The 17,426-nt window shown below is 34.5% G+C and overlaps 1 protein-coding gene across 1 annotated transcript; it reads right to left on the bottom strand.

Moving 5' to 3' along the window:
• Positions 1-1,256: 1,256 nt before the first annotated feature.
• LOC106066505 (2',3'-cyclic-nucleotide 3'-phosphodiesterase-like) lies at positions 1,257-9,855 on the bottom strand. Its single transcript, XM_013225563.2, has 3 exons — positions 9,409-9,855; positions 6,649-7,387; positions 1,257-4,963 (listed from the first exon to the last, which is right to left on the bottom strand). Exons 1-3 carry the CDS (start codon positions 9,631-9,633, stop codon positions 4,278-4,280), a joined length of 1,650 nt encoding a protein of 549 aa, XP_013081017.2. The 5' UTR covers positions 9,634-9,855; the 3' UTR covers positions 1,257-4,277.
• Between the last annotated feature and the right edge of the window lie 7,571 nt (positions 9,856-17,426).

Here is a 17,426-nt window from a genome sequence, read left to right as displayed (position 1 = left end):
AATAAGTCACAATAGTTATTGGACTGAGCATTCTATTAGCATGGAATTTGCATTAAAACAAAAATAATGTAATTATTTCCAATTGAACAAGTTTATTATTGTTAGTCTATATCTACCAAGAATTAATTACATGATTGATTCAAAATAATTGATGCTATTTCACTCAATATAAGCTTTGTATTATTTTTTTTTCTTTGTTAACTGGCCTTTTTTTTAATTTACATTTTTTAATGTTAAGATTTTATGTAGTATATAACCCTATCGATTTTCTGAAAAGGTTTGCCTAGTAGACTTTGTAGCAAGGCCAGTCAACATATAAATAATAACTTAGCAGTTCTGGGGCTGATGATTTAAAGATGTGTTACTAAGGCAATTGGTTAGTGCTGGTTTAATGTTGCAACCAATCACACATTTCCACAACAAATACTATGCAATCATTGTAGATTTGAATAAAAATTCATTGGGGAACTCATTAAAACTATTCAGGAGACTACCATTAAATGACAAATATCAAACAAGGCAATTTTATTGTTCTCATTATGAGCAATGTATTGTCTTTCAAGTACCTTCATTAAAAAAACAGTGAAAATTTTTGTAAAGAATGTCATTTATTTCAATATTTTTCATAACATACAAGTGTAACATAAGCAGAAAAATATCAATTCAAAAGAAAACTAAAACTAACCTCCACAATTTGAATTTGTTTGTTTTTTTAACAAATACCCCACTCAAAATTCATTCAAAATATATAAATATTAATCTTTCATATTTTACATTTCATGAACTCAAGAAATAAGAAATGAATTCTACTAGGCATGGAACAGCTATTTAGATTTTAAAAAAATGAGACAATGTTTAAACTCCATCAAAAACAAAAGGGTTGAAAGAAAATACAAATATGAGTCAATAATGAAATAACAATAACATAAAAGATTTGAAAAGATAACATGAAATTCTAATTAAATTCTTATATAATTTGAATAATCACAGATTGCATAAACTAATTCATTACTGTGTTACCTGTGTTGGTTTGGAATGTGGCTTGAGTTTAGGTTTCACTCTTATTATCAAATATCACAATTCTTTAGTTACCAGTAGACTGTAAGAGTGGTAGAAATAATTTTTGTTTACAAGCACAGCTTAAACTTTTCTGCCACCTACTAAAAAAATTGAGTACTTAGGTACTATTTTTTGTTAGTGTGGTACATTATTTTTTAAAATAAAATCTCTAATCTTACTATTTTTATTATAAAAAAAAATAAAATATTACATAATAATCACTTTTAGATATTGACTTTAAAAAAGCCCATGTGCCAAAATATAAGCCAACAATAATGCATGACCAATGAATTTTAACAAATGATAATACTGACAGGATTATGGTTTAAAATAGCAATCAAATTGTTTTATGCGATGGGTCAATTAAAACATAATGGTTGCAGAAAAATGGCTGACTTCCATGAGTATCTTATTAATTTGAGACAAACTTTACACAATTGAGAACAAAGCAGAACAAAGTATAGAAACATTTTTTTTTTCAATTCACACCATGGAGAAGATTTATTTAAAAATAACAAGTAGAGCCCAGTTTGTGTTGCTGCTGCCTCTAGTAATGCTTCATATGGACAGAGAGAATACAAGTAGTATATAATTGTGAACAACACAGAGCTTATAGCTAGACAGTGCTTTAAGAGACAATGACATCAAGTTATCAGGATAGATCAGTGATTCACTATTAGAATCAATAGAGTACAAGAAACAATAACAGAAATGATTGTGACAATGAACTACCAAGGATAGAAAATCAACAGTTCATTATCAGAATCAGAACAATAGAAGAAAACAAAATCTCATTACAGAAACTATTCTGACAGTCAAGATAACAAAATCCCAATAGTACCTGTACAGAGAAAGTAAACAAGCATCACATCTTTCAAAAGTGACAGACTAGAAGATGAACTACAATTTGACAGCTCTGGGAACAGTACATTAGAAACAAAAGCATGATGCAATGAATGAAAAATCTATTTTAGAGTCCAAGACTTATACTCTCAGATAAAATATCTAAATGGGTTCTAAAACAAACTGAGTTGGAATATTAATTTAAATATGGATTAATGTTAAAATTAAAAGATATCTCCTAGTCTATGCTAATTTAGATAACCCTATTTGAAGACAAAGTAGAGAGGACCAATAATTGGCACCAATAAAAAGAACCTGTTACCAACTATCAAAGTAACAATAGGGAGAAGTGTTAATTTTATTGATAGGAAAAGATTGATTTACAGAGAAATTATTCTAGAGAATGCCCACCACTGATAGGAGACATGCCTGTTAATAAAACAAGTCACTAGATTTACTTGAATTTTATAGGCCAGGATGTCAAGCTAGATGCATTTGTTAGGGACAGCTTATGAGAGAATAGAACTCAAAAAAAAAAGGTGAGAAATGCTTTCAAGTGTCATTAACCCCAGAGGTGTAGTGAGGGGTGGACAAGGGGCACAATGCCCTGGGCGCCACCACCAGTAGAGCAGCGCATGCAGAGAGGGACCAAAAAAAAATTAAAATTATTGTGAATATTTTAGTTAGGTAATACATCCTAAGGTTATTTGTATCCTATTATTATTAAATACTTTTTATTTATAACCTTATATTTCTATTTGATGTTCATGGAAAGGGGGTGGGGCACCAATAAAGTACCCTGCCCTGGACGCACGTTTTCCTCACTACGCCTCTGATAACAGATTGCAACCATTAGCTGGTCATAAGCAAGGTCAAACCACTCCTTAAAAAGGAGTACATTTTCCCCCAGCCAAAGACTAAGAGAATAAACATTGACCATTTAAGTGACCCAAAGAATTTAAGCAAGATAAGTTTTTCAGAAAGAAATGAAGGATATAAAGGTACAGGAAATGACTCACAAAAATTCAAAGGTAGAAGTAGGTAGCCAATATGCAGCATTCAAGGTGCCACAAGCATTATCAGTTAAAAAATTTTCTTTTCAGAATACAAGTCTTAATAACATCATTGGATAAGAAAATACTGGTGCCATTTTTATTACCTACTGAAAAATCTTAAGGCTACCCTGTTGCATTAAATCAGGAACGAAAAAAAAAAGATTATTTTCAAGCAGCTTAAACAATCAAACAAAACATACAAGAATTTTGCAAAATGAAATTATTGTGTTCGAAAATGAGTAGCTAATTAAAGCTTGTTTCTTTTAGAAAAATACACAACTGAATTAAATAAAAACTCAAACCAAAAATGAAAAATACTTCAGAGTTATAATTAAAACTGCAATGGAATCCTAACATTATTTGGTAAGATTTGAAAATCAAACATGAGGTTAGGGTTAGGGTTTAATATTCAAAGAAAGGTTCACATAGAAATTAAAACTATAGAGAAACATCAATATTGATCACATGACAGATATGTAGAGAAAATTAAAAAATACAACCGAGGGTCTAGGATTATAGTCCTGTTGGAACTGATCTTTTTCTTTATTCTTCACATGCAAACATTCAAGAAAAATTTACTGGTACTTTGTACAACATCACAGCGAGCTGATTATAAGAGCAGTTTGATTATTCATCAGTGCTATCACAATGAATGGTTCAAAGGGGAATAAGCCTTCAAAAATTAACTGTGCTGGAAACAAAGTTTTATATTTTGATCTCCAATAGTTAGAATATAATTTAAACAGCCAGCCTTTGTAATAAAAAGAATTAGTAAAATGAATTTGAAAACAACAACAACATTATACTAACATTTAACATCTATGTTTAGATGTTGTTTTAAAAAAGAGTAAAAAAAAATTTTAATGGAAATAAATATGGCCCACATACACACAAAAAGACTTACCTTTAAAAAGTTAATTAAAAAAACCTCTAGCGAAATATACATTTAAAATAAAATTTGTTTAGCAACATAATATTTAGTAACAATTATCACTATGTTAAAGGAGGCCTGGTGGCTGAGCGGTAAAGCACTTGGCTTCTGAATAGGGGGTCCTGGGTTCAAATCCTGTTGAAGACTGGAATTTTAAATTTCGGGACCTTTGGGCACCTCTGAGTCCACCCAGCTCTAACATTAGTTGGGGAAAAGTAAAGGCAGCAGGTTGTTAAGCTGACCACATGACACTCTTGTTAACTGTTGGCCACAGAAACAGATGAACTTTACATCATCTGCCCCATAGATGGCAAGGTCTGAATGGGAAACTTTACTTTCTTTTTTATCACTATGTTAAGGACTGGAATTAACGCATTTTTAAATATGATTTAATAGTAGCCTGAAAATATGGTTTTGACTTTTGGAGTAACATCAAAGTAGACACAGCAAATCCCATCACCAAGATAGCATGCTTGACCCCCAGTAACTGGTACAAATTCTGGAATTTCTATCGCACTTGAGCTTTCAACTTGGCAAATGTCTAAAATATCTGTGTTGACTTCTTTTGATTCAACTCCTGGACTTGTTTTTAATGTGAAGTGAGCATTTCTCAATGAACCACTGACAGTAAGCTTAGGAAACTTTCTTGTCAGGAATGACAAGAAAGGACTCGTGTTTAAATTATCATCTGCCATTAACAATGGAACATCTGGCATATTTTTTTTAAGTTTGCCATTTTTCTTGCTCTTTATCTTTCTGAACTTTTCATTTTTTCTGGAACTTAAATTTGCTTGCGATGTCCTTTCATTCCATTCTTCTACAGCTGCATTTTTGAACAGGGGTGCTGCAGCTGAACTCAATGTCACCCTAGCTGCCATTGTCCTCTTTGTTATAATTAATCCTGACAGGGCCAGTTCAAAGACTTGCCCACAAGCACTCTGAATGTTGATGCTCCTGTGATACTGTAGACAGCCTGGTGCTCTGCCTGAGCCACAGTACATGGATGTACAATGCAGAAGTGGGCTCTTCTTGACAGGTTTGGTGTGGTAGGTTGATAATAAGTGCTCAGCCATTTCTAGGAAAAGAAAATGAGTTCAACAAAATCAGATTAAAGAAATAAGTGTTGAAATAACACTACAAGTCAACATTCTTTTTATTGACAATAACTTAGGAGATGGGAGGCAATAATAAGCTATATGTGAACAGCAATGTCTGTAGTTGCATTTAAATATAACAATTATTACAGTTTGATTTACTAAATAAAATCTAAACTGTGGCATTTTAAAGAACATTTGAGACAAAGTTCTGCAATGTGGTTTGTAATGCTTCAACTAACTTCTATACAAGCCAAAGCCCTGAATGAATGGTTGAATGATTGGTTCATATATCACTAATTCTCCCACAATTTTGGTGGTTGAAAAAAGTACAAAAAATTTAACTGTATGTGTAACTAAAACAACTAAGCACATTTCACTATCAAAATGGCAGCAGTTGCTGTTACCCAAAACTTTTTTTTTAGTTTTATTCCCAAAGGTCTTTATAAAGTCAACATATAAGTGCTTCCACACATCCTTCCATTCAAATCTCTCTTGAGCTTTTTGTCTCCCATCCTGAACTCTTAGCTGTAGTAGATCTGCTTATCATCATCAAGCCATCATATTTGTGGTCTGCCTTTGAGGTGCCTGCCTTTTGGTTTTTGCCAGCATACTATTTTTGGTTCTTTGTTTTCTGACATTCTTTCAAGGTGACCTGCCCAGCAAAGTCTGTTCTTTTTTATTTCCATCACAACAGGTAGGTCTTCATACAATTGGTATATCTCATGGTTAGTTGTTTGGTCAAACCACTTTCATCTTGTACATTTTTCTAAGTATTTTTTACTCCCAAGTGTTTAGCAGATTTTCTGTTGCTTTTATCAGCATCCAAGTCTCATTTGCATACATGGCTAATGGTATTATTATGGCTTTGTATATCATTTTCTTTGTTTTCCTTGCTATTGTTTTGCTCTTAAGTGAATGGTGTGTGCTATAGAGCACTTTGTTTCCTATTCATTCCAAGGTCCACTGTTATTTTTTTAAAAATGATTTCAAGTTGATTTCCTTTCTTATTTGTATCGTTTTGGCTAGGTTGCCTGCAACAGGAGTGTCAGAAATTTAATAAATGGCTTGCAGGACGAATAAGGTTAGGCATCACTGTTATATATTAATATATATGCATTATTACTATGGCTGTGTATGATAAAGAAAAGGAAAATAGATTTTTAAAAAGTTAGTTGAATATCAACACATATCTCTTTGTGTGATAGAATGCAGTGTTTACAGTTAAATCCAAATGTAGTACAAAGCAATAAAGAAGTTACCAGCAGTTTTTGAGTCTTTTGTATAAGAAGAGCTTTTCATTATGAGAAGGTATACTTAGCTAATCTTTTGAAAATGAAAACTAGATGTATATAGCAATTTTAATTTTTTTGTTCTTAAAAATTTTGCAAACAATTTTTTTTTTAATTCAATACACAATTTTTAAAATAAAACTTAGATGAATGAGATGTGTGACTTCAGTACAACTGAATGGCTGGAGTTTAAATCCTGAAGAAGACTCAATCTAAGTTGTATTTGCTGAGAGCTTAATGGCAGCAAATGAACACAAAGACCTACCCCCCCCCCCCCCCCGGCACATGAGATTGGACCAGAGCAAATTGAGCTTGCTTTAGGAGCAGGATGATGCACTATTGAAAAATAATACTGCTTATGAAATGTGACTTACCATCAGAGATATGTTCAGGCTTAATGTTCATTGCATTCAGTAAATACTTTTTAAACTCTGGAAGTTTGATTATACATTCAAGAAATATTTTTGATGCCAGGCTCATAAGACTGTTTGATTTTTTCTCACAGAGAAACCAGCCATAATAGACTGGGACGACATCATCAAACATCTGGACCTTTTTTTTAAGAATGTCATAAGGCACTCCATGTTTGTTTCTCTGTGCCAGCTGCACTGGGTCCATTTTCCAGGGTGTCTTGGGCTGCACGGTGACAATCACATAGCCATGGACATTGCCAAGGTCAGCATAATACTTCATCTCCCACCTCTTGACATTGGTGTTGTCAATCACAATGATGGGTGCATTCTGTTGGCAGGCTTGTGCTGCTTTACTTTGGCAGTCAGCATGAGCAGCTCCCAGCAAATTATTATCATGGTTGTAGACACCATCCTTAGAATAGAAATAATCATCAGCTGAGCAGATGACAGCTTTAGCATATATTGATTTTATCTTCTGGACAATGGTAGATTTGCCTGAGCCGGAGAGTCCTCTCATGATAAACATAACTTTTGTGCTCGGTCTCTTTAAGTGCATGCATGTAGCTCTATCAGTGAAGAAAGGAAAATTCAAGAAAGCTTCAGCATTTTCATTTTCTAATTTTAGTTCTCGTTTTGATGAGTCCTTGACATGTCTGATCTCTTTCCTTTTTGTCAGAACATCTCCTGTCTCTTCTATATTCTGATAAGGTAAAAACAAAATTTAAGAAAATTTTAACACTCTCAGACATTACAAAATGTAACATATATAGATATTGTGTACCTTATACCATATAGTCAAGACTTATAGATATATAGGTAGAGACTGAAATAATATGGTATTTAAGGTAAAAGTTTGTCAGAAGATGAAATACATGATGCAAAAAAAAGTTTGCATTTGTTTGCAGTTTTGTAATGGCGTTTTTGTGTGTGCATATTTCTGAATATATTTTGTATGAAGAACATAGTACATTATATTGTTAATTTGGTGTAATTATGACTGTTGAAGTTCATTACTGTGATTAGATATATTTGTAAGAATATATGAAGATATTTCAAGGATTAGTATTATTTTCTTGAAGAAAAAATGATATGTGTGCAGGGCTGTGTGGTTTTATTGTTCATCCTTAACATGAGAACATAACTGCATCTAAGTTGATGAACTTCAATAATATTAAATCATATCTATAAAAAAGTGTGGCAGCCACAATAATTAATTAGGCTGTTACATCAAACATTATAATATCTACTCTGATAATAAACTTTTTTTCATCAAACTATACCAATAATTAAACAAACACAATGGAGTGTTCTCTTTCTAAGAATCACAAATCTAGAATGTCCTAACTATTTTTTTTAGAGACAGACTAATCTCCAAGAAATAGTCAAGATTAGCATTAAAACATCATATATTTATTATGTGGTGGCAGAGTAGAGGAGTGGTGAAGTGCTTGGCTTCCAAACAGAAGGGATTTCAGTTTGAATCTCTGTCTAGACTGGGATTTTTAGGATGCCCTGAATCCACCCAACCTGACATCAGTTGGGGAAAGTAAAGGTGGATGGTCATTGTGCAAGCCACCTAACACACTGGTTAACCCAGTTGAGCATAGAAACAGATCATCATCTAGGTCTGAAAGGGGGCAATTAGCTTTACTTTATACTACTATATTCCTTATGTAAAGATTGCTTACTACAAAATATATAGGTATAGCCCAATCACAAGGCAAAACCTTCACTCTCTTCAATCCCAGTACCCTCAGCTTATGAAGGTCTTAACAATTGGCAAGCCCCCAAATACAGAGATATGATGCATCTCTCTGGGAAACTATTAATTAAATTAGAGACAGAGTCACCATTATATATACTGACTCTTCCCGCAGCATATATAAATACTAAACAGGCTTAATCTGCATATTATTTGCAACCATTCTCTACTGAAGAAATCATCACTACAAAGTGTTAACTGTTCACTAAGCTAAGTCAGAAAAACAATAGGGTACACATATTCATACTATCAGCTGTTGAAAGATGATTTAACTTTCACAACTTTCTATTTATATAATTACTTCCTAAGGTTATTATCATTTCTCCCTACTATTGTTATCCCTACTGTTTTTGCATTGTCATTTATCAAATCTTTTTGTCTATTTTTAACTAAAGAAATTCTCTACCAAACTGGAGAGAGGGAGGAGAATTTTTTTTTTTTAACCACCAGTTTAGAGCCTGCAGATTTTAATGGCTTGACCCTTCACTAGTCTCCAGGGCGGCGGTTGATCAGAGGAAACTGTGTCTCATATTCTTTTTGACTGCCCCAGAATTGCTGATCTTCGTCTCAACAGGTCTGGGAAACCAAAAATTCTCGACCCGTATGGTGACTTTTGCACTACGCAAAACAGCAGGGTTTCTGTCCAGGGCTTTTGCAAGAGAGGATTTAAGCCTCTCAAGCCCTCACTCAAATGGAGTTTGATCATACAATTATAATTGTACATCATCTGTTTGCTTGCTTCTTAAACCTTGAATGTGAGCGCTGGTAGACCTATAGCATCTCTGTATCTACAAATAAATTATACCTTTATCTAATTAATTTTAAATCTTTAGAATTAAAATTACATCAGCATTGCAGCTTGTTTTATTGTTCTAATCTATGTTGTTTAGTAAGTATGTAAGGGAGTGTACATGTTTGATAAACACTGTGTACTGTGTACTAAGGCATCTAAGGCTTACCCTGATAGTTCTGTAGTCTGTGTTGTCAATGAATGGACTTATAAAACAGCTGACAGTTGAAGGAGCATCACCATCACCCAACTCATTTATACAATCAGTTAGGCTTTCTTCATTATTATATCTAGTAATAGATCTAGACTGATGTGTTGCACTTAAAAAAAAATCTGGCAGAAACAGCACTGGTGCTGTTGTTACAAAACTTGTACATAAACTTGCATAAGACATGTCATGTGATATGATGATAAGGTATTATATGTTTTAAAATGTATAGATTTAATAGATCTATGAATAGGTTGTTGATTCCCTTGCCTTGACTTAGACACTATCACTCAACTTACTATCATCTACAGTCACAGTACTGTAGACAGTGTGAGTGTAGACTTTCAGTAGAGTACTTGACTGACTTGAGTATTGTCTTGAGTACTGTAACTTTTAATGTAGTGTACTACTCAGCTGTTTATAATAATTATACTAATTAATTTAATTATAGTTATAAGTTATAGATAGTAATTTACTAATTATTATAGAGTTGAGTTTCTTTTTTAGAGTATCTATCTAGAATCTACTGATCTAGCCAATCTAGACTGTCACTGTCTAGAGACTTTACTAGAGTAGAGTGTAGACTAGTGTAGAGTGTTTACAGTTAATTACACTACATTACAAAAGTATGCAATCATTGATGTTTACAACAGGTAAACAGATCTATCTCCTATATATAGACTATAGACTATGTCATTATGTCTAGGTAGAGAGATTACATAGGTCTGTGATATAGTATATAGACTAGAATTAGTTAGCCAACATACCAAAACTTATACAAATTTACCGAGATAGCAATTAAAAAATAAATCTATATATATCTAAATCTATAACATTGATAACAGTTTAACAGTATTTAATGAGCTTTAGGTCAGGAGAATGCGTTTCTTCAGTGAAGAATGCAAGAAAACGCTTTTAGTGATTGGGCTTTGACCCGAACCCCACTGATGAATAATGAGCTATTAATGTCAGGAGAATGCGTTTCTTCAGTGACGAATGCAAGAAATCGCTTTTGGCGTCGGGACCCCACTGATAAATATTATAATGAGCTCTAGATGTCAGAAGGATGCGTTTCTGCAGTGAAAAATGCAAGAAAACGCTTTTGCCTCGGGGCCTCGCCCCGAACCCCACTTATGAATAATGAGCTGTAAATGTCAGGAGAATGCGTTTCTTCAGTGAAAAATGCAAGAAAACGCTTTTGGCGTCGGGGCCTCGCCTCGAACACCACTGGGGAATCTTACAGCGCTCCCCCAGACCCCCAAGCTTACAAGAGAAATGCTTCAACATGACCTTTTTTTTTCACCGAATGTTGAGAAACACTGCTCTATTTTATTCTCATATATATATATTTATATATATATATATGCTGTACGCACGTTTATGCATAGGGTTAGGGTTTACTCGGCGTTAGGGTTAGGGTTTGGAAAAAAAATCACCCCCCCGCCCACTCCAAAGTTCTGGATCCGCTAGAGGCCTAAAGCAACCATAGTTCAAAGTTCAAAGAATTATTTTTTTTTTTTGTTGCCGCGAGGGTTAGGGGTTAGGGTTAGCCCTAAATGTGGCTCAACAAAGATGGCTAAGACGGATTTTAGGAGTCAGTTATAGAGATCGGGTCTCAATCAAGGAAATCCTATGCCAAACTGGGAGTCGACCCCTTAGTAAGATTGTGACAGAGCGTAACATGAGGTTTGCGGGACATGTTCTCCAACAAAATGAATTACTCATAATAAGAGTTGCGATGACAAGTAGGCCATTACGAGGAAGGCACAAACAGGGACATCCTATAACAACTTGGCGCCACACTTTCATGGAGGTCCTCAGAACAGGTGGGAAGATGCTTCAGACATTGCCAGTGACAGATGTTTGTGGAAACAGCTTGACGCCCAATGCGCCGAACGGCGCGGGAGGATCTAAGTCAGTAAGAATAGCACAGGTTTTAAAATAAAACTTTTAATACCAGCATAAGGCACTGTATATACCTCAGAATATGCATTTTTTAGTCTTTCAATACCAGAAATAGTGCTTGTCGGCGGGGCTCTGCCCCGCGCTGGGAGAGCTCACAGCGCTCCCCAGACCCCGATTGCTATCAAAGGCGGGGAGTCTACAAATTTTCCACTAACTCCAGGAAAATATTCTAGGGTATAATTAACTTCTTCCGAAAGAATGAAGAGTCATAATGTAATGAAGATTAATTATATACACATACAAACATACACACACACACACACATATATATTGCGGAGGGGGGGATCCCCTTAACCCCCCCCCCGAAAAAAAATCCTGGCTACGCCCGTATATATTTATAGCTTCTGACAACTTCTGCAACTCAGTTGGTGCCAAATGTAACGCGATGCGTTCATGGGCGCCCGCAGGAGGGTTCAAGGGGGTGCACTTTGCACCCCACTGGATTCTGAGTAGCCAAATTCTAGCCATTTTTTCTCACCATCAAATCAATTAACTTCTAAGTAGCAACTGAACAAGTAGTGCTTCCTCTGGTTAATGTAGTAGTAGAAATTTAATAAGCAGATTAACCTAGACGTATGAAATGGATGGTCAACCATAATGGAATACATCTTTCAGGTCTGTTTTTTTTTTATTATGTAGATGTAGATTAAAATTTAGTCTGAATCCAGGGGGGTGCAAGTGACCACAATATACCCCCTGCGGGTGCCCATGCATTATTGATTCAAGAGTTTCATAAATTAATGTTCAGAAAAATTTTCCGCATCTGAATCCAGGGGGGTGCAAGTGACCACAATATACCCCCTGCGGGTGCCCATGCATTATTGATTCAAGAGTTTCATAAATTAATGTTCAGAAAAATTTTCCGCATCGTCTTCTAAGCCTAAATCTAAAGGCCTATCATTAGAATTTTATAAAGTGTAGTATCTTAACATGTGGTGCTACCACTGAAGTACAGTTGTAAAGATATGCTATTATTGTAACTAGAATAGACAAATCTGTAGTTCATGTCATACCATGTACGATTTATTCTAGGCTTGCAATTCTTTGCTCTATAAAGGATGTCACATATTCTATAGCATGTTAGTCGTGACAATTTTTTTATATTTGCACATAGCTATAGTTATTATGAATGCCACAAGGATGACAAGACATTTTGTATGGTGATTTAACAGAAGGCAGGAGATTCGCTGGTCGTCCACTGCTAAGGTATACTGATGTATGCAAGCTCTTCAAAATCGGCACTAATTTAACAGCTGGGGGAAAAGTGGCACTGGATAGATCCATATGAAGAGCGAGCATTAAAGGAAGGTCCTGGATTGTAGATGCCATACACAATAGTAGTAGAAAGAAGGGTGAAAGTACAAAGGATTGGCCTCTTTAGTCTCACAAGAAGTTGCATTGCAAAGAGAAAAAAATCGTTTCGAGACGTAAAATGCCACAATTATTTTTTATAATATTTAGTTAAGGTCTAGAATATTATTTTTGTTTTTTGCCAATTATCTTTCGATGTGATAAATGATATATTTTCTTTTAACAAAAGTAAAGAGTTTTTCGGAGTTGCGGTCGGTGTCAGCGCTCGATAAAACTGCAGGTTAAACACGTCCACCAGTTTACAATAGAATAGATACAGTTTCTTCAACCACAGTCAACATTTGCAGTTTTTGTTTGATCGAACGTAGGCAAGCCCGCACGGCCTCACGGATAAAGTTAACATTGTGTACAGTAAATACTTTGTTCACGTGTTTAGTTTCTTTTTTATTTTTATTTCATGAAAAAAAAATTATTGTGCATTTAATATCGATTATGTATGAGGGCCCGAATATAACAAGAAAGTTTTAGGATACGATTTTGAGCCATGGGTGGCAGCTTGCACCTCCCTGCAAAAAAATCCTGTGGGCGCCCATGGATGCGTTCCTTAATTTGGATCATATCAGCAAGGTCGAGAGAGGAAACACTGGTACTGCTGAACCAAAGCCAGTGACTCATCTGGGCGCATCCATTGTCTTCCGAGACAGAAGGAGCCATATATACATATATATATATATATATATATATATATATATATATATATATATATATATATATATATATATATATATATATATATATATATATATATATATATATCATGGGCGTAGCCAGGGGGAGGGGTTTGGGGTTCAAACCCCCCCGCCGAAATGAAATCCCCCCCCTTGGGGGGGGGGGGGATCGGAATTTAGTGAATGATTTTTTGCTTTGATTTTGTTTATTTTAGGTGAGATTTTAATACACAACCAATGGGGTTTTGAATTTAAAATCCCCTACCAGGGGGGTTCGAGTTTAAAAACCCCTACCAGGGGTTTTGAGTTTTAAACCCCCTACTTGGGGTTTTTGCAGTTAACTCCCCCTCTTCTATAAAACAAAACAAAAAAATGCAAACGAAAATCCCCTAATTCCAAGAGCACAGTTAAGGGAGATTTTGATTTTAAAACCCCCTCCAAAATTTACGATATGTAAATCTTCAATATAAAAAAGCTAATTACGCACTCAAAATGTTATGAGCGTAGTTTTGAGTTTAAACCCCACTCCAGCGGGGTTCGAAGGTAAAAAATACCTCTTTAATAATAAAAACAAAGCAAATTATACACTCAAAATGTCACGAGTGTAGTCAAAGGGGTTTTGAGTTTAAACTCCCCTCCAGTGGAGTTTGAAGCTAAAAAGTACCTCTTCAATATAAATAAAAGCAAATTACTCACTCTAAAATCTATGAGCGTAGCCAAAGGGGTTTTAAGTTTAAACCCCCCGCCAGTGGGGTTTGAGGCTAAAAAAAAATCTTCAGTGTAAGAAAAAAAAAAGCAAATTACGCACTCAAAATGCTATGAGCGTTGCCAAAAGGGGTTTTGAGTTTAAATCCCCATTCAGAGGGGTTTGATGCTAAAAAAGACCTCTTCAATATATCAAAAAAAAAGCAAATTACACACTAAAATTATTTGAGCGTAGCCAATCCTATCGGGGGTTTTGAGTTTAAACCCCTCTTCTACAGATGGCGTTTTTTTTTTTAAGTTTAAAACCCCTTTAGATGATTTTGACGATAAAACTTCTCTTTTCGATCTAAAATCTAAAGCAAATTACAGTCACTTAATTCCAAGAGCGTATTCAAGAGAGGTTACACATTTTTACCAGTGGCAGGGCTCCCTTAATAAACTGCAGTGAATAGTCATCTGCCGAAATTGAAAAACACTAAATGTGGCTCAACAAAGATGGCTAAGACAGATTTTAGGAGTCAGTTATAGAGATCGGGTTTAAATCAAGGAAATCCTATGCCGAACTGGGAGTCGACCCCATAGCAAGATTGTGAGAGAGCGACGCATGAGGTTTGAGGGACATATATATGTTCTCCTAGCTCTCCCCCAGATCCCCTTGCTAGTAATGGCGGGGAATCTACAATTTTCCCACTAATTCATGGAAGAACCTATTCTAGGGCACAATAAACGTCTTCCGAAAGAATGAAGGGTCAGAACGCAATAAAGAATATGTACACACACACACACACACACACATAAATACATATAAAAAAAATTCCCCAACCCCCCCCCCCCCCCCGAAAAAAAATCATGGCTACGCCCATGATATATATATATATATATATAGACCTAAATAAATATTGCTGGGGGAATATCTAGTACTTAACATAAAAACATTTAAATTTTGATCATTAAATTCTTGATCTAATCAATTATATTAAACAATCATTACAATGCTTGGCTGCTTGGCAGTGTCATGATGATGATGCGCTTCGAACTGGGTACTGTCATAGCCTATCCTATATGACAGAGCGACAGCAGACGTCTATCATCACGATGAGTTTAAAGCTGCTGCTGTCCTTTGCCATTCTATAGTAGAATAACTTTTAAAATTGAGCTTGGCGTGAATGAATGACTGAATCGATCAAAACAAAACAACACAAGACGGTATAAATTAATATGACTTATGTCATCTACTGTTAAAGGGTAACTCCGATGGTTTTGACAATTTTTGATATAATATGTGTTTTGATTTATAGATAATGAATATATTATTCTTTTTTTTTTATTTGCAAGAATAACTTAGTAATTGATGTTTTTGTGACATAATTTTTCTGCGCATCCAAAACAGTCAGATTTTCACTGAATTTCTGTGTGACGTCACGACGGTGCACTCAAATCCTATTGATACTCATTGATAGGGAAGCGAAAAAGAAATTATCTTTGATAAAAAAAAATTTTCGTTATTACATCATTAAAATACTTTAAAAGAAATTTCTAATGGTGTATAAATTATGACTGTATGTTTGACCGTAATAAAATTATGATTTTTTTTGTGCTGTTTCGACCTAACATTGGTTGACATGGAAAAAGTGATGAGAGAGCTTGACGCTGGCTCAGCCGGCGAGACACACCCCCAAGGTCAAAAGTTAAAAAGTTGGAATTGAGTTTCGTAGACGATAGATCTACTTATTAAATAAGAAATTTAATAGTAGATCTAGTATTCGTAGTAAATTTCTAGCTCACAAATCTGATTTCATTTATATTTATGAACTTCAGTTGTTTAAAATGTCTCAGTAGTATCATTAATTGAATTCTTTGGCCTGGAAATCCAATGTATTGTTGGTACTGCACCTGGTATTAACTTCAATTTTTTTTTTAAATCCCATTTCCACAGCAATGAAGTTGCTGAAACAGCTTCTCTCAAAATGGTTTGAGCACAAACAGGAATTAGCTAATGCCTTTGTAAAATATTTGCTCTTCAGGCGAATAAATTTTCCCTTTAAAACTTCATCTCTTGGAAACAAATGAAAAGAGACACTAATTTCTGTATCAGCATACTTGCTGATTTTATCTTTGTGATTGGAACTACTGCAACAAGCTGAAGAACAATATTTAATTTTCTTTAAGTAGAAATAGAGGTTTATAAACAATGACCGATTATAAATCAACGTGGAGACTAGATCTAGCTGTGAAGCGTAACAATAAATGCGATCCGTTAGGTCTAGATCTAGACTAGAGAGTTTAGGTCTAGATCTATATTTAGCCAGCACCTTCGTGACGTCACGTTTTTAAAAACTAAAAACATCTCGCAGAATCCCGTTTTTTTGGGGGGCGTGGAGAATTTTCTGTCTAATTTATTAAATATAAAATTTTCCGAGCATTTAAATAAAAAATGATATAATGTTTACTATTACAACTTTTTACGCAGAATTTAAATATGTCAATAACTAAAATTTGAAAAACTATCGGAGTTTCCCTTTAAAGGGTAACTCCGATGGTTTTGACAATTTTTGATATAATATGTGTTTTGATTTATAGATAATGAATATATTATTCTTTTTTTTTATTTGCAAGAATAACTTAGTAATTGATGTTTTTGTGACATAATTTTTCTGCGCATCCAAAACAGTCAGATTTTCACTGAATTTCTGTGTGACGTCACGACGGTGCACTCAAATCCTATTGATACTCATTGATAGGGAAGCGAAAAAGAAATTATCTTTGATAAAAAAAAATTTTCGTTATTACATCATTAAAATACTTTAAAAGAAATTTCTAATGGTGTATAAATTATGACTGTATGTTTGACCGTAATAAAATTATGATTTTTTTGTGCTGTTTCGACCTAACATTGGTTGACATGGAAAAAGTGATGAGAGAGCTTGACGCTGGCTCAGCCGGCGAGACACACCCCCAAGGTCAAAAGTTAAAAAGTTGGAATTGAGTTTCGTAGACGATAGATCTACTTATTAAATAAGAAATTTAATAGTAGATCTAGTATTCGTAGTAAATTTCTAGCTCACAAACCTGATTTCATTTATATTTATGAACTTCAGTTGTTTAAAATGTCTCAGTAGTATCATTAATTGAATTCTTTGGCCTGGAAATCCAATGTATTGTTGGTACTGCACCTGGTATTAACTTCAATTTTTTTTTTAAATCCCATTTCCACAGCAATGAAGTTGCTGAAACAGCTTCTCTCAAAATGGTTTGAGCACAAACAGGAAT

Source organism: Biomphalaria glabrata, chromosome 16 (assembly GCF_947242115.1).
Source record: "Biomphalaria glabrata chromosome 16, xgBioGlab47.1, whole genome shotgun sequence".
Lineage (NCBI taxonomy): Eukaryota > Metazoa > Mollusca > Gastropoda > Planorbidae > Biomphalaria > Biomphalaria glabrata.
Note: the sequence above shows the minus strand (reverse complement) of the source record. Positions and strands in the feature narration are given on the sequence as shown.

Bases quoted from the DNA above. Each gene is read 5' to 3' on its own strand.
- LOC106066505 (XM_013225563.2), bottom strand. From the start codon at position 9,633: ATGTCTTATGCAAGTTTATGTACAAGTTTTGTAACAACAGCACCAGTG. The intron at 7,388-9,408 runs GTAAGCCTTAGA...TTACCTTATCAG, and splicing joins CAGACTACAGAACTATCAGG to AATATAGAAGAGACAGGAGA. The intron at 4,964-6,648 runs GTAAGTCACATT...TTCTTTTCCTAG, and splicing joins GCCTGAACATATCTCTGATG to AAATGGCTGAGCACTTATTA.